The sequence below is a fragment of the Macrobrachium nipponense genome, chromosome 40, assembly GCF_015104395.2.
Source record: "Macrobrachium nipponense isolate FS-2020 chromosome 40, ASM1510439v2, whole genome shotgun sequence".
In the NCBI taxonomy this organism is placed as follows: Eukaryota; Metazoa; Arthropoda; class Malacostraca; order Decapoda; family Palaemonidae; genus Macrobrachium; species Macrobrachium nipponense.
This window is the reverse complement of record NC_061101.1, coordinates 32,268,201-32,289,224: the sequence shown is the minus strand read 5'-3', so window position 1 is coordinate 32,289,224 and position 21,024 is coordinate 32,268,201. Positions and strand designations below refer to the sequence as shown.

General features: G+C 44.6%; 1 protein-coding gene across 1 annotated transcript in view; it reads left to right on the top strand.

The window, feature by feature from the left end:
* The window catches only part of LOC135212066 (ABC transporter F family member 4-like), a 182,627-nt gene that overhangs the window by 37,213 nt on the left and 124,390 nt on the right, over nt 1-21,024 (top strand). The window contains 1 exon segment of the mRNA XM_064245410.1: nt 15,051-15,189. Within this exon segment, the coding sequence (XP_064101480.1) occupies nt 15,051-15,189 (139 nt within the window).

Here is a 21,024-nt window from a genome sequence, read left to right as displayed (position 1 = left end):
AGATTGACGAACAAAATCGTTCAAGTCAACTCGGACAATACCACAGCCCTCGCGTATTAGAAGAATCAGGGAGGAACACACTCCAGGATTTTGTTTCACCTAGCGAAGGAGATTCTGCTGTGGGCAAAGAGGAAGAAGGTTACGATCCTGACAAGATTTATTGCAGGAGTGCAAAACGTCAGGGCGGACCTTCTCAGTCGTCAGGACCAAATCCTACCGACGGAATAAACCTTACACAAAGACGTGTGTCAAGATCTTTGGAAGTTGTGGGGACGTCCTCTGGTCGACTTATTCGCGACTTCGAGGACGAAGAGGCTTCCTCTGTATTGCTCCCCGGTCCTAGATCCAGAAGCAATCGCTGTGGACGCATTGCTATGGAGTTGGACGGGCCTAGACCTGTATGCCTTCCCGCCATTCAAGATCATGGGGGAAGTCATGAGGAAGTTTGCGGGTATAGAAGGGACGAGGTTGACCCTGATCGCCCCGATGTGGCCAGCGAGAGAATGGTTCACAGAGGTCATGTCTTTCCTTGTAGACTTCCCAAGGACGTTGCCCTGGAGGAAAGATCTACTCAAACAGCCTCACTTCGAAAGGTATCACCAAAACCTCTCCGCTCTGGGTCTGACTGCGTTCAGACTATCGAAAAGTTGGCCAGAGTGAGAGGTTTTTCGAAAGCAGCTGCGAGAGCAATCGCAAATGCAAGACGAGCATCTACAAGAGCTGTATACCATCGAAGTGGGCTTCCTTCAGGGCATGGTGTAAAAAGGAGGGAATTTCCTCTTCCACGACCTCTGTGAACCAGATAGCCGATTTTCTGCTCTTTCTTAGGAATGTGCAGAAATTAGCAGTCCCTACCATTAAGGGATATAAGAGCATGTTGTCAGCGGTTTTTAGGCACAGAGGCCTGGACCTTTCTGACAACAAGGATCTTCATGATCTCTTGAAATCTTTTGAGACTTCGAAGATTCCTCAAGCGAGACCGCCTTCATGGAACCTTGACGTAGTTCTTAGGTTCTTAATGTCAAGTCCTTTTGAACCTCTTCAACAGCGTCTCTTCGTAACTTGACAAGGAAGGCTCTTTATCCTAACTTTTCTGGCGACGGCGAAGAGAGTTAGTGAAATCCAAGCTTTTAGTCATCTAGTGGGATTCAAAGGAGACAATGCTGTCTGCTCTTTGAGCCCAACTTTCTTGGCAAAGAATGAAAATCCTTCTAACCCTTGGCCGAAAAGTTTCGAGATCAAGGGTATGTCAAGTCTGGTGGGCCAAGAACCAGAGAGAGCCCTGTGCCCGTCAGGGCTCTCAAGTTCTATGTTTCTATAGAAACGAAAGAGGTAAAGAGGTCCCACCTCAGGTAATCTCCCTGGTGCTCTGTGAAGAGACCAGAATTACCTTTATCTAAGAATGTTGTGGCTTTCTTTCTGAGGACGTCATTAAAGAGGCTCATTCATCTTCCAGAAGACTGATTTGAGCCCTTCTACGGGAGTGAAAGTTCTCATGAAGTTAAGAGCTGTCCCCGCTACCTGTACTTTACCTTCCAAAAGAACATGTTTCAATCAAGGACATTCTTGATGGCACCTTTTGGAGGAGTAATTCTGTCTTCGCCTCACATTACCTTAGGGAATGTGAGAACTATTTATGACGACTGTATTCTCTTGGGCCATACATTTCTGCAGACTATAAAGTCTTGGGGGCCTGGAGGTAGCTCTTTCCCATATCCCTTAGTTAGGTTTAGGTTAGTTTTTATTGTTGTGGTTTTTTGTTTGTGGTGAGTCTTTTGTGAAGATCTCCCATCTCTTAGTTTAGTGTTCAGGGGGTCTTTGGCTAGTTGGTCAGGTGGTGGTCAGTTGCTTCGTAGCCCTCATATGTATGGCTCGATGGTCTTGTCACGTTGAGGTCATGTCCCCGTTGACAGAGCATCCAGAGCGCACCAGCACTACAGGTCTCCACCCGGCTGGCAACTCTGATTAAGCGGAAGCAGGCTTAAGTGACAGTAATCACAGAGTCTACTTTGCTAACAGGTGAGGAACCAAGGTGTACATCATCTACTTAATTTAAGTTTCCTACAAATCCTATTCTGTCTCTTCCCACCATCCGAAGTTGGGATTCAGCTATATATATATCTGTCAGGTAAGTTGCATGAACAAAATGTTATTGTTATACAATTAAGTTTGTTCATACTTACCTGGCAGATATATATAAGTTGCCCCACCTACCTCCCCTCAGGGAGACAGTGGCATTAATAAAATATGAATAGAAAATGGGAAAATGATTCCTGATATCCGCCTCCCAGCGGCGGGAATAGGTACTACACCATGGCCGCCCACCTGCGTGTGCCACGAGTTTTGAAATTCTGTCGGACTTCAGAAAATACAGCTATATATATATATCTGCCAGGTAAGTATGAACAAACTTAATTGTATTATAACAATAACATGTTTTTGATTCTCCCTCGGTATCGGGATTTTCACAGGCTTTGCATTCAGAATCGGCGTCTGAAATCGAAGACCTGAAGGCTACTATCCACAAGATGAGGTCCAAAATGGCGGCCCTAAAAGGTAAGGATAGTGACAGTGACATGTACAGTAAAGTGAGTGCTCCCAGTGTTGTGGAGGGGGCGTTTGATCATCTCTTCGACGCTCCCAGGCCTAGACCGCTTCCAAGCTCCCATGCCCAGAGGAGAAGGAAAGTCGAAAGCCTTAAGGAGGTCGTGGAGAATCCCCAACGGTCAGACGTCCCTTCAGCAGGTTCTGTTTCGCATCAGACTGCTCAGGACCGCTTTAGGAAAAGCGTCCTGCGAGAGTGCTTCTCTTCTCCCTCTCCTTCACCTAAACGAGGGTGGAAGGATTCGGACCTTTCCAGGCCCCTGAAAAGGCATTGGAAAGAACCTTCTTTGAACTCGAGCCCAGAGCGCTTTACTGATGAAGCTCTTCCCTCGATCAAGAAGGCGAAGGTTGTGTCGACGTCTCCCTCTATGGACGTAGCGGATCGTTCTTCTTCGAGGTCTCCCTCTCCTCCCATTGAAGAGGACGCCGGGGAAGCTTCTAAGAGGATCCTACTTGCTGTTCAATAGCAGCTAGCCTCCTTGGTAGGAGTTCTGGCTAGAGATCCGACGCGCAAGAAGGACGTTGCTCTTCCTATCAAGAAGTCTCGCCTTCTTTCACCTTCCAGGCATGAAGCTTCCTCTTCCAAGCATGTAGAAGAGGACATGCATTTCAGAGCAAGTGCAAGAGAAGCTTATGACAGACGCGAGGCTCCGGCCAGGACGCGAGATGTCTTCCAGATACGTGCAGCCAGCCAGGACGTCAACAGGGCGAGAAGCGTGATCCAAGCGCGAGGCACCAGCCAGGCGCTTGGCGCCAGCCGAGCGCGAGGCGTCTCCAGATGTGAGGAGTCAGCCAGGACGTCAGCCGAGCACCAGCCAGGACGCCAGCCGAGCGCGAGGCGTCTTCCAGGCGCGAGGCGTCATCCAGATACGAGGAGCCAGCTAGGCACGAGGCGCCAACCAAGCGCGAGGCGTCTTACAAGCGTCATCCGTCTACCAGACTTGATGCGCCAACCAGACGTGATGCGCCTACTTTAGTCCCTCTCCTATCAGGAGTTTGTCTCCCTCAGATAGAAGACTTCCTGTTTTTGCTGCGGATTCTCCTTTGGACCCCGAGATATTCGAGAATTCAGAAGACGAGGCTCGCGGTAGGGAAGGACTTTCTAGCTACAAAGTCTTAACAGCCCTTCTTCTTGAGGTATGGGGACGCGTTAACTCCCGCTGCTCCTCCCTCTCCGCGCGCTCTGTTTTCAAGCACAAAGGTGCCCAAATCCTCGTCTTTCCTTAGAATGAGGCCTACTATCTCTATGAAGAGGGCTCTTCAGTCACTAAATACTTGGATGGATACTAAGAAGGAGCTTGTCAGGACGGTCTTCTGCATGCCCCCAGCGAGACTCGCTAGCAGAAGGGGCATTTGGTACCAAACAGGAGAGAATATGGGTCTTTCTCTCCCGTCCTCAGCTGAAGCAGACTTCTCTACCTTAGTGGATGCTTCTAGAAGACACGGACTGAACTCTGCCCGTGTGACTTGGGGCATTTCGGAATTGGATCATCTCCTCAAGGGACTCTTCCACGTTTTGGAAGTCTTCAATTTCTTAGATTGGTCCCTTGGGGTGATGTCCAAGAAGGCTCATGATGCTGAGGGTCTCGACGCGGAAGTACTCCTTTGTATACTGTCGTGCATCGACAAGGCAGTACAAGATGGCTCTTTAGAAGTCTCCTCTTTATTTGGAGCGGGACTGATTAAGAAGAGGACGGTTTTCAGTGCTTTCTTGACCAAGGCGGTCTCACACTCTCAGAGAGCAGCTCTTTTGTACTCTCCTTTATCTGACTTTTTGTTTCCTTCTCAGTTAGTGAAGGACATTTCCCGATCACTAACTGAGAAGGTGACTCAAGACCTTCTTCTTCAGTCATCTAGGAAGAAGAGACCTGCAGCAATAGTTGAGAAGAAAGGGCCGAGTACGTCTCTTCAGCCCTTTCGAGGAGGCCCTCCCTCCAGAGCGCCCTCAAAAAGGAAGGCTCCTGAGAGGAGAGGTAGATCTGCCTTCCGTCCCTTTAAGAAGGGAAAGTGATGCTTCTCACCTCCAAACACCAGTAGGTGCCAGGCTCCTGGGATTTGTGGAGTCCTGGGCACGTGTCAACACGGACGCCTCATCAATGTCTGTGATAAGGAAGGGATACCTTATCCCCTTCCTGGACAGTCCTCCCCTGACTTGCCAATTCTGCTGGGAACTGTCAGCCAGATACAGGGACCCTGTGCTGAGGGATACTCTTCGACTGATGGTGGATCAGATGTGGGACAAGAGAGCGATAGAACTAGTGCTGGATCAAAACTCCCCGGGGTTTTACAATCGCCTTTTTCTGGTTGCAAAGGCCTCGGGGGGGCTGGAGGCCAGTACTAGACGTCAGCGCTCTGAACAAATTTGTTCAGAAGGAGAAGTTCTCTATGGAGACTTCGGCCTCAGTCCTTGCGGCTATGCGCCAAGGAGATTGGATGGTGTCTCTGGATCTCCAGGACGCCTATTTTCACGTCCCGATTCACCCTTCATCGAAGAAGTACCTCGTTTTCATGACTGGGGGGAAGGATATGATCTTTCAGTTCAGGGCCTTGTGTTTCGGCCTGTCCACAGCTCCTCAGGTCTTCACAAGCCTGATGAAGAATGTGGCGAGGTTTCACCACCTCAAAGGTGTAAATATCTCTCTGTATCTGGACGACTGGCTCATCAGGGCCAGATCAGAGAGACAGTGTTTGGAGGACCTTACTTTGACCCTAAACCTGATCAAATCGTTGGGATTACTCGTAAACCTCGAGAAGTCGCAGCTGACCCCCAGACAGAACTTAGTCTATCTGGGGATTCAGATGGATTCTCGGGGTTTTCGAGTATTTCCTTCGCAAGAGAGACTCGCAAAAGGCTTGGAGAAAGTCTCTCTCTTCTTAGGGAAAGAACGGACGTCGGCGAGGGAGTGGTTGAGCCTTCTAGGGACCCTTTCCTCGCTCAAACATTGTTCTTTCCTTCTAGGCCCCCCCCCCCCCCCAAGACTTCATTTACGTCCACTTCAATTCTTCCTCAAGAGGTCTTGGAGTTGGAAGACCGGACATCTTTCAGACGCCTTTCCCATTCCAGTGGAGATGAGACCTCACTTAGAATGGTGGTTGCCCCCGTTGAAGGAGAACAAGGGAATCTCCCTGAAGATTCAGAACCCAAGCCTAGTGTTATACTCCGACGCGTCGGAGAAGGGTTGGGGAGCAACATTAGGCTCGAAGGAAGTGTCAGGCACCTGGGAAGCAGCACAGGTGTCCTGGCACATAAACTGCAAAGAACTCTTTGCCGTACATCTGGCTCTGAAGAGTCTAGAACCTTTTGTGTCGAACAAAGTAGTTCAAGTAAATGTGGGGACAACACCACCGCACTTGCCTACATTTGGAAACCAAGGAGGGACTCAATCCTTTTCCTTGTTCATTTACGAAACTTGCAAGAGACCTTCTGCTTTGGACGTCCCAGAGGAACATCTCCCTGCTTACGAGATTTATTCAGGGAGAAAGGAACGTAAGGGCGGACAGACTCAGCAGGAGGAACCAGGTCCTTCACACAGAGTGGACCCTCCACTCAGAAGTGTGTCAGGGTCTCTGGTCTCTTTGGGGGACTCCTCATGTGGATCTCTTTGCCACGTTCCTCTCCAAAAGGCTGGAAGTCTTTTGCTCGGTGGTAGAAGACCCCAGAGCTCTGATAGTCGACGCCTTCCTACTAGACTGGTCTCATGTAGACGTCTACGCTTTTCCTCCTTTCAAGATCCTGGGACTAGTTCTGAAGAAATTTGTGGCTTCAAAAGGGGACAAGGATGACCCTGATAGCCCCCTTTTGGCCGGCACAAGATTGGTTCACAGAGGTGGTGGATTGGATGGTAGATTTTCCCAGATCCCTCCCAAGAAGGATGGATCTTCTCAAACAACCACACTTCCAAGGTATCATCAAAACCTCCCCGCTCTCGCTCTGACTGCCTTTCGACTATCGAAAGACTTGTCAGAGCGAGAGGGTTTTCTTGTAAAGTTGCAAGCGCGATCGCGAGAGCCCGCAGAGCCTCCACTAGACGAGTATATCAGTCCAAGTGGGAAGTTTTTAGAAGGTGGTGCAAGTCTAAGAAGTTGTCCTCCTCCACTACCTCTGTAACGGAGATTGCTGATTTCTTGCTGTTCCTAAGGGAAGAATCTCATCTATCTGTATCCACAATAAAGGGATACAGAAGCATGCTTTCGGCAGTCTTCAGGAATAGAGGATTAGATCTGGCAGATAATAAGGATCTACACGATCTCATAAGATCCTTTGAGACTACGAAGTCTAGGGAACCGGTTCCTCCTAGCTGGAACCTAGATGTAGTGCTCAAATTCCTGTCATCCGAAAGGTTCGAACCTCCTCATCTGGCGTCTTTTTGAGACATAACTAGAAAATGCTTATTCCTATTATCTTTAGTTACAGCAAAAAGAGTTAGTGAACTGCATGCTCTAGAGGATAAAGTAGGATTCAAGGGAGACTCGGCCATTTGCTCATTTAAAGCTTTGTTTTTAGCTAAAAACGAGAATCCCACGAATCCCTGGCCTAAGACCTTCGAGGTTAAAGGCTTATCGAGTCTCGTAGGTAGAGAAGCAGAGAGATCTCTCTGTCCTGTAAGAGCTCTAAAGTTCTACCTTCAGAGAAAACACCAGATGGGGGGCTCTAGACAAGGTCTTTGGTGCGCGGTAAAAGACCCCACAAGACTGATGTCTAAGAATGCTCTAGCATTCTTTGTGAGAAACGTCATTACAGAGGCACATAAGATCTGTCCTGACGATGCGTTTCGACTTTTAAGAGTGAAAGCTCATGAAGTGAGAGCAGTAGCGACGTCTCTCTCGTTTCAAAAGAATATGTCACTAAAAAACATCTTGGAAACGACATTTTGGAGATGCAACTCAGTATTTGCATCTCATTACTTGAGAGATGTTCGTGTGACCTACGAGAAATGTTTTTCTCTAGGTCCTTTCGTGTCTGCGGATACGATCCTGGGTTTAGGAGCTAACACCGATCCTTAAGTTTGTACATACCTTCTATTAGATATGTTCTTGACTTTCTGCTGTCAAAAGGGCTAGATGTCGCGCTGGCGGCCAGTCACTATTGTTCAGTAAGGAACTCTTGTGATATCTTATTAGATGAGTATTAATTTTTTTTCTTGAAAATTTATGTATGTGTGCGTATTGTGTTTTTGAGTTCTGGTTGTTGTGAAGAGTTTGGGGATAATTCGGAACAATCTTTATTACTAACATGGTGGTTAGGATCAGGTGGTCGGGATTGGTTGTGTGCTCCTTCATAAGGTGTATTGTCATATAAGTGGATCAGCACCCATTGACAAAGTCCTTTCAGGCTCTGCCGAGTAAGCGGATAAGACCCCATCGGCAGACCCACAAGAACTCTTGGCCATAGATCATATATCTCGCTAAAGTTTCTTGAGGTGATGCAGACTCCTGGGCAACAGCCACGAAGTCTACCACCTATCAGGTAGGAACCAAGGTTTTGTTTTATATACCTACAACATATGTTGTTTACCTGTCTATTCCATATTACTGTCTCTTACCCTCCACCAAAGGGTGCCAATCAGCTAAGTATATATCTGACAGGTAAGTTGATTGTATGAAAATGATATTTTTATGATACAATAAAGTTTCATACATACTTACCTGGCAGATATATACGATTTATGGCCCACCCAGCCTCCCCGCAGGAGACAGATGGAAGAGAGAAAATATGATAGAAAACGGGAATGGTTCCTAGTCCTGCCGCCCAGGGCAGGCCGGTAGATCACCTGACTACCTGTAGCGAGTGGCGCGAAAATTTGAATTTCTGTCGGGGACGACGGAGTCTTAGCTAAGTATATATCTGCCAGGTAAGTATGTATGAAACTTTATTGTATCATAACAATATCATTTTGCCTTGCGTTATTTTACTACTGGTTGGTTCAAGTCATATACGCATGCTGTAGTTACCTCTACGGATGGCAACTGAGAGGTCTATTATTTTAAGGGCCTTTAATCGGTACTCCCTGCAGCCTTCCAGGAGTTTCCGATTTATCTTTTACCGTTTTATGGTAGTGTTATGATGACACAAACGCAGCTCTATTTTCATACATTCAACTTCGCCGACAGAAATTCGAATTTCGCGGCACACGCTACAGGTAGGTAGGTCAGGTGATCTACCGTCCCGCCCCTGGGTGGCAGGAATAGGAGCCATTACCTTCTAGAACCAGATTTTCTCTTGTCGGTCATGTTGTAAACATTCGTTTGCGGTATCTCCTGACTTGATTTTCGTTTTTCATCGCCATCGATCTTCTGGGCTGTCTTTTGCAGGGAAGTACTGGGTCTTTGGTTCGGCATACGCTTTTATTAACTTTTTAATTAATTTCGCTTCGAAATTTTGAAGAAAATATTAAGAAACTACCGAATTATCGGTAGACACTCACATAGTTTGCAAGAAAGGGAATTATTAATATTTATTCATTATTACATGTAATAAAGGTTACAACTTTATTGAGGAAATATTAAACCCTAATTTCCTACTTTAGGAAGTCAGAAAAGCATATAACCAGATACGCTTACTTTAGAAGCTTTAATAGCGTTTGTGCTAACGAGCAGTTAGAGTATTAGCAGTACTAGTAGTTGTTGCCTCCTCATCACCATCTTACTCCACAGAAACTACAAATTTATATATGCAAATTTGAAGATAATGGATGTAGCTCAAAATGCGAGCTCTTAAAAGGTAAGAAGTGAAATAGTGTTCCCCATTGAAGTGGAGGGTGCATCTAATCGGCTCTGTCTTGCTCCCAGGTCTAGACCTCTTCCAAGCTCCCAAGCCCAGAGGAGAAGGAATGTCGACAACCGCAGGGGGGTTTCAGAGAATCCCCACCGATCAGGCGTCCCCTCGGCAGGTTCTGTAGAACGTCCCAGACTGCCAAGTTCGCCACTGGAAAGGCGTCCTAAAATAGTGGAGGGTGCGTCCGGTCAGCTCTGTCTCGCTCTCAGGCCTAGACCTCTTCCAAGCTCACAAGCCCAGAGGAGAAGGAATGTTGAAAGCCGTAAGGAGGTTTCAGAGAATCCCCACCGGTCGGGCGTCCCCTCGGCAGGATCTGTAGTAGCGTCCCAGACTGCCAAGGATAGCCGTTGGAAAGGCATCCTAAAACAGTGTTTTTTTCGTCATCCGATTCTTCATTGAAAGGAAAATAGGGTGGAGTTCTGACAAACTATCGAGACCTTCTAAAAGATCGTGGAAATCGCCAGCTTGGGATTCTAGCCCGGAAAGTTTTCCGGAAGACTATCCACCGGAGAAGAAGAAAGAGATTTATTCATTAAATCCTCCTTCCCCTAGATCGGATACGGAGAAAGAAGACGCCGCTACGAAGATCCTAGGAGAAATGCAACAGCAGATATCTTCGTTAATGGAAATTTTGAAGAAGGATCCTCCCAGGAGAAAGGATCACTTCCTTCCCGTTAAGAAATCCTGTCCGATAGAAGTCTTTGACAGCTCGGACGAGGCGGCCAGGCGCAAAACGCCGACAAGGTGAGAGGATTCTAAAGAGGCACCTGAAATGAGGCGCAAAGCGCCTGAAACGAGGCGCAAAGCGCCTGAAGCTATGAACCAGGATCTTCATCGGAGATGGAGTTAGAGGCGGACCGAGAGGCTCCTCTTTGGGGAATTTTCGCAGGAATGCCTGATTCTGCGAAAGGTGAAAGACATTCGAGGCCTTCTCCTGATAGGGACGGGAGTTGTCGCACAGGCGGCCGTCGCCCTTCTCAGGATAGTCTTAATGCAATTAAGGCAAGAGCAACATCGGCCTTTTCCTGGCAGGGATTCAAGATGTCGCACAGGTGGCCGTAGCCCTTGTCAGGTTAGAGTCGGTACTGCTAAAAGCCCTTCACCTTACGAAAGGAGGCGATCTCCTCCGGTTGCTCATTCTTCTCCCAACTTGATGGACAGGAAAAGGAAGATAGATCGGAATTGGAAGCCAATAAGGGGGCAGGTCTCTCAGTTTATAAGACCTTAGCGACCCTTTTTATTGAGAGAATTAGTTCATTACTTGTAAGAGGATATTAAAATCATCCCCCTTCTAAAAATAATGCAACCAACCATTTACAGAAAGAGTGGCAATCGTTTGGAAATTGAACAAGATTCGTACGAGCTCTCATTCATTGATTAGAGGCTCTTCCAGATAATAGAGGTGTGGAATACGGCCTTATCTCCAAGAGAATAAAAGTTTGAGGGATTCTCTTCGATCCTAGGTTTTCATTGCGATCTCTTTCGACTAATACTAATTCGGAAAAGAACGAAGAGAGTAAGATTTCCATTCTCTCTCTGCATCGGAGAGGAAAGAATGTAGTAAGAAGATTTGGTGTATACGACTACTGAATGACAAGTCATATACACATACCATAGTTGCCTTTGTGGTTCGCTACGGAATTATCTATATCCTTATAGGAATTCCTTGTAAGGACTTCGCTTAAAAGGTTTGTTACGACAATACCTACTCAGCTTCGGTATTTAACAAAGGTTGTTTGGCTTAAATTTGCATTATTGAGAGCTTCCTTAGGCTCGAGAATAATTTTATTATATTCCTTCATTGAATGGAGTAACTGGCAACTCAGGATGAATGCAGCCAGGCAGTGAACGAGACGGCTGTCATTGTAAGCCAATACAGTACCATCCAGTTCTCGGTCATGAGCAGTTGGTTACATCTCTCTCTCCAACGGGATCGAATGGTTAACCGTATATTCCCCCTACAATCATGGACTTAGCCTCGAATTGAGGGGATTTATAGGCAAACATGAATAACATGGTATTCGTTTTGCTAAGGAGTTTTCAATAAAAAGATCACTTATAACCTTGCGGTAAATTTACCACAATGTATCAGCATTATATGAATGAGACTACAATATGAATTCAACGCAGTAGAGCTATATATATTAATTGATGCTCTCATGCTTACAGAAGCAAAATATTGGACTTGCTAACTTTTCGATATAGCGAGTTATTAATCGAAGGGTTCAGTAGCCTCTCTGACAGCAGGCTCAGTAACGGCACGGTTTGTTCCTGATTTCGTTCCCCGTCTATCTTGAAGGGGGCTCGATCCCAAGGAGGGACTAAATGACTTAAATCAATTAAGCCATTTCCACAGCTCTCTCATATTTCAAGAAGTATTGAGAATCTCTTTTTTTCTCCTCTGTTCGCGTTAACAAGAGAGAATCTTTTCAGAACACAGACACGGAACGTAACGATCCTTAAGAGGTTCGTTGCACGTCCGTGAGAACCTTCTCGATCGACAATATAACTATTGACTTATATCTAATCTTAGTTGGAAAGAGAGTTGTAGAAGCCTGCGAGATGTCTTCGTCATAGATCTCTTCGCAAGATGTAAGACGAACATGCTGCTTCTATACTGCTTCCTTATTCTTGAACCAAGAAAGGTAGCAATATATGCCATTTTTTAGTTTAAAAGGGGAATAAACTTTAGTCTTTTTTCCCCTAGATTATACATTCTTAATGGATATTAAGATAAATGGGCGTCAAAGGAAGAGAGAATGATACTTTATGCCTCATTTTGGTCTTAGAGAAATTGGATTCACAGAGGTCACGTTCTTCTCACAGCATGTTTTAGAAGTCTGTTCCAAGAAAGTTTGGATTTTCGATCATCATCTATTATAAATAGACCTTAACAACCTCTCCACTCTGAGTCTGTCTGCATGCAGACTGACCAGAAGTGGACATGAATGAGAGGATTTTTCAAGGTCAATGACAATAGTCATGGCCAGGACATAGAATTGCTGCAGATCGTGTTTGATGGAAGAGGAAACTGTCCTCTTCCGATACCTCTGTGAACCACATATAGGTTTTTTCTTCCTTTTCAGAGGGAAGAATCACTTTTGTATATATCTGCTATCAAAGAGCGCAGTAAAAGGCTATACTCTGTCTATACAAGGGGAATTAGAGATAGCAGAGGATTAAGATCTTCGGGATCTTATACGATTCCTCAATACGACAAGAGTAGGATATCATGTACTTCAAATGGGATCTTTTGTGGCCTCAGATTCCGTGTTCCGACAAGATGGAACTGCTCCTCATCAAACTTCTTTGAGAAATTTTATGAGGGAATTCTTTGTTTCTCTTGGCCCTAAACGACCAAGAAGACAAGTGAATTTTTTGTGCATTGGAATCTCGCATCATTTTCAATGGAGACTCGACAATGGGTTCTTGCCAGCATAGTATGTCTGGCAAAAGAACTAAAACCCTCTATTCCTGACTCAACGCTTTCAGATAGAAGTTTCGTTGCCCAGTTAGGGTACTTACGTTTTCACCTACAGAAGAAGAGATGGTTTAAATGTTTTGCCTTCAAAGTCTTTGGGATGCGATGAGGACTCGAAATGCTTCCCAGAAGGTATTCAGAGGGATACAATGAAGAGCTAGAAATCAGGAGTCCTCCCAATTTCAGCTCGGAATCTCCTTCAACGTCCAAGCTCCTTCCCTTCCTTTGGATAAGGATAGGGAAGATTCTGCAACGAGGAACTTCATCAACAAGTAAGAAGAGATCTCGTTAGCAACGGAAGGATTCAAGAAGGATCCTCCTCGGAGGAAGACTCTTATCTCTCGTACTGTTAGATGTCCTATCGTCTAATGGATGTAGTTTACCACAATCACCTCCCCTGGCGGAGAGGCCAAAAGCTCAAAGTGGAAGAATTTCTTCCACCCTTCTCCAATCTCCTGATAAACTATTGTGGAGGTTCAGGACTTTCGGACAATGTAGCGCCAACCAGGCGCCAAATGCCAAAACAAGCGTAAAAAACGCCAGAGGCAGACAGTTTCAAGGAACACTGTCATTGTCTGATGAAGAGAAAGAGGGGGCCTCCAACCTAGCGCAGATGCTCTAGAGGCGAACAAATCGGACAGATAAGAGTGTCCGATGTGGACATCGCCAGACATCCTCGAGACTCTACCAAGCTCGAAGCTCCAGCAAGTGGAGAGGAGTCAGCCAGGCGCCAAGCGCCAAATAGTGCCAGTCTGGAGACAGGCGCGAAGCTACTTCCAGGCTCAAGGTGCCAGCCAGGAGTCAGGCGAAAAGCGCCTTCCAGAGAAAACACCAGATGGGAGGCTCTACACAGGGTCTTTGGTGCGCGGTAAAAGACCCCACAAGACTGATGTCCAAGAATGCTCTTGCATTCTTTGTGAGGAACGTCATTACAGACGCGCATAAGATCTGTCCTGACGAAGAGTTCCGACTGTTGAGAGTGAAAGCGCACGAAGTGAGAGCAGTAGCGACGTCTCTCTCGTTTCAAAAGAATATGTCACTTAAAAACATCATAGATACGACATTTTGGAGATGCAACTCAGTATTTGCATCTCATTACTTAAAAGACGTTCGTGTGACCTATGAGAAATGCTTTTCTCTGGGTCCTTTCGTATCGGCGGATACAATCCTGGGTATGGGAGCCAACACCAATCCTTAAGTATATACTTACCTTCTTTTTAGATATGTTCTAGAGTCTCTTCTAACAAAAAGGACTTGGTGCTGCACGGGCGGCCGTCTCTGTTGTTCAGTAAGAAACTCTTGTGATATCTAATTAGATGAGTATAAAAAAAAAAATTTTGAAAATTATGTATGTGTGCGTATTGTGCTTTTTGAGTTATGGTTGTTGTGAAGAGTTCGGGGGATAACTCGGAACAATCTTTATTTCTAACAAGTGGTTAGGATCAGGTGGTCGGGATTGGTTGTATGCTCCTTCATAAGGTGTATTGTCATATAAGTGGATCAGCACCCATTGACAAAGTCCTTTCAGGCTCTGCCGAGTAAGCGGATAAGACCCCATCGGCAGACCCACAAGAACTCTTGGCCATAGATCATATATCTCGCTAAAGTTTCTTGAGGTGATGCAGACTACTGGGCAAACACCCACGAAGTCTACCACCTATCAGGTAGGAACCAAGGTTTTATTTATACTTACAACATATGTTGTTTACCTGTCTATTCCATAAGTAGCTGTCTCTTACCCTCCACCAAAGGGTGCCAATCAGCTATGTATATATCTGACAGGTAAGTTGATTGTATGAAAATGATATTGTTATGATACAATAAAGTTTCATACATACTTACCTGGCAGATATATACGATTAATGGCCCACCCAGCCTCCCCGCAGGAGACAGGTGGAAGAGAGAAAATATGATAGAAAACGGGAATGGTTCCTAGTCCTGCCGCCCAGGGCAGGCCGGTAGATCACCTGACCTACCTGTAGCGAGTGGCGCGAAATTTGAATTTCTGTCGGGGACGACGGAGTCTTAGCTATGTATATATCTGCCAGGTAAGTATGTATGAAACTTTATTGTATCATAACAATATCATTTTTATCATTATATTTAGAATATTAATGCCTAACTACTGAAGTATTCTTCAATGATGTGATAGATTGTTGATATGCTAAATTTGTAACACTTATATTGCAGATGTCCAGTTCATTTGTGAAAGACTGTTCAGATGTGTCAGCTCCAGGAAATTCAAGTTCTGGAAAGACTGTAATAATTATAGTCAACAATGAAACAGGAAATGTATCCCTAGATCAAGATGAGTTGCAGAATTTGCTTGGTAAGGATGTTTTAATGTTTTCTACAAAACAGTAAGATAATTTTCATATTTACTCAAAGTATCAAACCAGTATGTCACATTGTGCACAGTGTGCATTAATAAAGGGTGTTTTTATCATCATTGTGCCCTGGCTGCACTCACTTTTTACCTAAATTTCACCTCCATTCCCTCTTCCTTTCTTTAGTTTCACTGTCAATCCTCACCAACAATTATTTTTTATTGCAACTTTGGGTTTCCTCCCAATGACACCTTTGGATCCTTGTAAATCTTAATTTTTTGTATGTGACTTACCCAGTAATTATATCGCTAAGTTTCTACTCGATGGCAGCCTAAATTCAAATTTGGCTGGTAATGCTTCGATGGCTCAGTGTAGGTATACAGTGCTGTCCCCCTGCGGTAATACTAGGAACGACTGAACAACTTAGCTAATCTCGTCATTCGGTTTTTTGCTGCGCTCACTGAAACATCAATTGCTTACAGCTGCTTGTTCTTATTTTCCAGTTATATCACCAGATTTCGATAGTGTCACAGCCACTGAAATGCATTCACAGCCTTTGAGCAGGATGAGTCATGTCTTTTGTTTATTTTGTTCAGATTAACCCCTTCGGCACTGGGACTTACACATATATGTCTTTTACGGTCCAGTAATGAAAGACCGCAACATACACTTATATGTCTTTCATCCCTCCTTGAAAAGCAAAGCTGTTTTCTTTAGCTTGGATGGGTTTTAGACATAGTATTGTGTATAAGAGAGGTGCTGAAGCTCCACCCCCACAATTCATTCTAGCCAATGAGAGTGCGATGGATGTCGTGACGTCATTGTCATATGGGATATTAGTAGGGGTATTGTCCAACACTTCCCAGTGCGCCTCTGGCGATTATCTGAGAAGGATGGTCACAATTTTGTCAGTAAACCATGTAGATTTGAAGTTTAAACCCTTTTCCCTTTTGATTGCAGTTATATATAATATACAGTAGTACCTCAAGATACATATATACAGTAGTACCTCGAGATACGAAATTAATCCGTTCTGAGGCGCCCTTCGTATCATGAGGTTTTCGTATCTTGGACCACATTTTACATGTAAAATGGCTAATCCATTCCAAGCCCTCCAAAACACCCCAGTAAATTTCATAATAAAGCTAAATTGACCTATAAACAATGAAATACTACAACAATTTGGACCATTCAATACCTAACTTAATAATGAAATGCAAATTAACCTGTAAATAAAGTGTATTAGTGTACATGGTGTACAAGAAATACTGTACGTAAAATGTGGAAGCTTACCTTTCGAGTGAGGCCATCTCCGAAAGTGGCGGCAGAGGAGGAGGACAAACGGCAGATACGTACGTACACTTAACTTTACGAAAACATAAAAAAAAGGTAAGGAAAACATACATAAACTAAAATTTATGAAACATTAACAAAACTGTAACACTTTTACAAAAAACTAAAATTAAATTTTTTTTTTTTTTTTTTTTTTTTTTACAGAATTTCAATTTCATCACCACTTTCAACTTTCTGTTTATCACTTGGTTCTTCCTTTTTGCTTTCAACTTTCTGTTTTTCATCACTTGGTTCTTCCTTTTTGCGTACTCCTGCTAATGCTAATGGCCTCTTTAAAAAATAACGATCCAAGGAAGATTGCTTCTGCCTACTTTTCACAATGTTCTTGAAACGACTCAGGCAAACGTCATCGAACTGCGCAAGCATACGACCTGTGTGAGCCTTTTCTGGGTGTCTTTTTTTTTTTTTTTTCTATAAACGATTGCACTTTATGAAAAGCGGCTAGAACATCCTTAATTTCTGCCGTTGTCATAGGGTCCTCCTTCTCTTCCTCGCCGCTGCTAGAGAACTCCTCTTGAGCGACGTTATGTTGCATGGCCTCCAACTCCTTCAGGTCATCCGTCGTAAGCTCCTCGAGAAGGTCGTTGATGTCGTCCTCGTCGATGACCAGCCCCATGGACTTGCTGAGTGCAACGATCTCGTCAAGATCTGGTTGCAAAACAGTTTCAGGATCGTCAACTGTTTCTGACTGCAGCACCAGCTTCGCCCATGTTGAATCCCTCAAAGTCTCGGGTGGATACGGCATCAGGCCAGAGTTTCCTCCATGAGGAATTCAAGGTTCGCCTCGAAACCTCCTGCCAAGCTTGGTCAATGAGTCGGATGCAAATGACGATGTCGAAATGCATCCTTCCAAAATTGACGCAAGGTGAGGTTTGTGGTATCGGTGATGTCAAAATATCTCTTGAAAAGATGTTTTGTGTACAGCCTTAAAGTTCGCTACCACTTGCTGGTCCATGGGCTGGAGGAGAGGGGTGGTGTTGGGTGGAAGAAAAAGAATCTTGACGAAGGAATACTCCGCTAGGATATCTTCCTCGAGGCCAGGAGGGTGGGGAGGGCCATTGTCCAACACCAGCAGACATTTCAGGGGAAGGCGCTTCTCTTCCAAAAATTTCTTCACTGTCGGGCCGAAACACAGATTTACCCCCTCCGTGAACAAAAGCCTTGTTACCCAGGCTTTTGCATTAGCCCTCCACATCACTGGAAGCTTCTCCTTAAGCACTTTGTGGGCCTTGAAGGCTCGAGGAGTCTCAGAATGATACACCAGTAGGGGCTTCACCTTGCAATCCCCACTGGCGTTCGAACAAAGTGCGAGCGTAAGCCTGTCTTTCATAGGCTTATGCCCTGGTAGCTTCTTCTCTTCCTCCGTGATGTACGTCCAACGAGGCATTTTTTTCCAAAAAAGGCCAGTCTCATCACAGTTGAAAACTTGCTGAGAACTGTAGCCTTCCTCCACGAACATCTAGTCTACCACCGACAGGTTCTGGGTCTTGGCTACGAAGGACAGCACGAATTTGAAGGTTAGTTCTCTCCAACCCCTGAGTGGGACACCTGGTAGGAGAGGTGATGAAGTTCCCCCACCCTCTTGGAGGATGCTAAAGCCAAGAGGAAGACCATCTTGAGGGTGAGCTCTCGGTCTGACATCCTTGAGCGGCTCGAAGGGGGGCTTTTTCAGAGCAGCCAGGAACCTGGCAATGTCCCAGAGGTAATGATGGGAACCAGGGGGGGAGGGGGGTTCAGGTCTGTTCGAATCCTCTAATGAGTAGGGAGGTGTCCTTGGACTTCCCAAGGTCTACCCCTCTTTTAATGTTTCTCTTTCAAGTCTGCACTGTCTGTAGTATCTACGGTTCTCTCCAAGTTAAATATTATTCTAGCTTTGTAGCTTTCTAACGACGTTTCATTTAGGAATGCTTTCAAGTATGTACGTTCGCTTTCGGACGAGGCGGGAGTGTCATTGTAACTCCACTCCCGCTGCCTCCCAATCTTTCCCATCTTCTTACACCTCGTTTGCTTTCCCTCAGTTGACTCATGTGGACTTGACAGAGTCCTGAGTCGCTTAAAACTGTTTTCCTTTCATCAAGTCACAGTGGATGCGCTGCAGCACTCTGCTGCTGTCACTGCCTATCGACAAGTGTTTCTTTCTGTCCCCAAGGGTTGCAAAGAAAGAGCAATTCTTTAAGCTTTTTTGTTTACCTCCTGTTGGCAGCTGTCTTCTGTCATCCGCTGGCGGGAGAAGAGTTTGAATGGAGTTAGAGGAAGGAACTCGTTCGGGCTGGTTGGCGTTTGTTGCAACATTACACTTTGCTGTATCCTCATTTTGCTGAGGAAAGAGGCCACATAGAGAATATGTCTTGCTTGTCTTAGCGTATTTCGGCGCCCTCTAAATATTGGAGAAGAGAACCAACACTTTCTCCTTTTAGTGAGCATTTCGTAACTATTCTTGTACTCAGATGTACAAATCTCCCTTTAGGTCTGCTTTGACTTGTCATCTTGTGTCTTATAAAGTCGCGGAGAGCCGAAGACCAACTCTTGCGTTAAACACTTATTGGCACTTTAACTGTCTTTAGTAGGATGTTTGGTTTCTTTCTCTTTCCTGTGAGGAAACAAATTCGAGACTGACAGACGTGCTGATGGAGTTTCAATTTAGCATGTGACTTGTTACCTTTTATTCAGTAGCTACGTTGTCTCATCTCGCGGCAGCTGTGAGTAGTGGAGGTACCAACCCAGCGAGTTTGTGGAACCAGCTTTCAGGGTTTGTCACCAGCAGGAGTTTAGCTGCATGGTATTGTCCTCATGCTTATACTCACTCGGTTAGGAAGAAGTGAGAACACTCGCTTCCTGTCTGATTATGCAGCTTGGGTTGAGGCGATAAGGGAGTATCTATTGGTAGTCTTGTTTTATACCTTTTGGATAAGTGCAGACCTCAGGTTCTGGGATATGGACAAGTTGCAACCTCCTAACATGCATGGAGAGACTTGGGACCAGTACCTTACATTGTGGAGACGGTGAAGGGCAGTTGTGATTCTTTTTTGGTTGACCTCCACTGGTTTAATCTCCCTCTTATAGCTTCCTTTATCTTCTTCAGCAGGAGTCTCTCTTTTTAGTAGGAGGTTGTATATAGAGGGAATTATGGTCCAAGGGTAATTCTTTGGGACAAGCTCTATAAGAAATTGGAGATATTTTTGGACATTTGGAGACTGAATAACAGGAAGTGTCTGCCCACATACTTTTTTGTTTTCTAGCATGGTTATAGTGCCTTTCCAAAGAACGGTCAGACTTGTGGTACACATGCAGAACGTATTCCACTTACCAATACAGCCTCAGGCATGCAAGTTCCTTCAGTATGTTTTTACAAGAAGGTATTGCTTTTCTGTGCACTTTGTTTGGGTTAGCATGCAGCCCTCTATAAGTTATGTCAGGGACTTCGTTGCCCATTGGTGGATGGTGTCGACTTTAGGAGCAAGACACTTCTACTGAATCAGTGATTCAAGTTGTCCAGCTCTGTCAACAGTATTCCAAAGGCGAAGGACCTGTTGTTTCTTCTGGCCCAATTTCTATGCATTATTTTTTAAATTCTCTATATCCCCATTCTTATCTAGTGATGTGGGGATGATACTTAATTATGCATGCTTGTCAGTCAAAGATGAATAGGCATGTGCTTTTTGAAGAATTAGGCCTAAGGAAACTTCCTATATGGTAAGGGCTTTTCCTTATTAGGAAGCATGGCATCACTGGGTTTTTTCAAATAATCATGCTCAATTAACCCTTTAACGCCGATTGGACGTATTAAACATCGATAAAAATTGTCTGTCGGGTGCCGATTGGACGTGTGGTACATCGATATAAAAAGTTTTTTTTTTAAATTTGCGGAAAAATAGTTATAGGCCTACTAGGCAAAAACTTTTGAATCACGCGCCTTGAGGGATGCTGGGAGCTCACGGATTAAGGCGTTGTTTTGTTTACAATTGTTACCCAGACGCGCAAGCATGAATTTCTTTCTTCTCGAACTAAAAACATCGGCAACAAGTCTCGGAAGTTATTTTGTCACTTTGACATAATTTTTGCACCATTTTATATTAGCTGTTACATGGAGTATTATATATGAAAATGTGCGCAATTTCATTTAGAATACAACAAAAAACAACCCATGGTTGTAGCTTTTATCAGTTTTGAAATATTTTCATATAAATAACGATAAGTGCCAAAATTTCAACCTTCGGTCAACTTTGACTCTACCGTAATGGTCAAAAAACACAATTGTAAGCTAAAACTCTTATATTCTAGTAATATTCAATTATTTACCTTCATTTTGCAACAAATTGGAAGTCTAGCACAATATTTCAATTTATGGGGAAAGAAATTTTCCTTACGTCCGCGCGGTAACTCTTCCGAAAAAATCATAAATTTTTTTGTCCGATTGTAGTAATGTTTGCACCATTTTTAAATTAGCTGTTACATAAAGTTTTATATATGGAAATGTGCGCAAT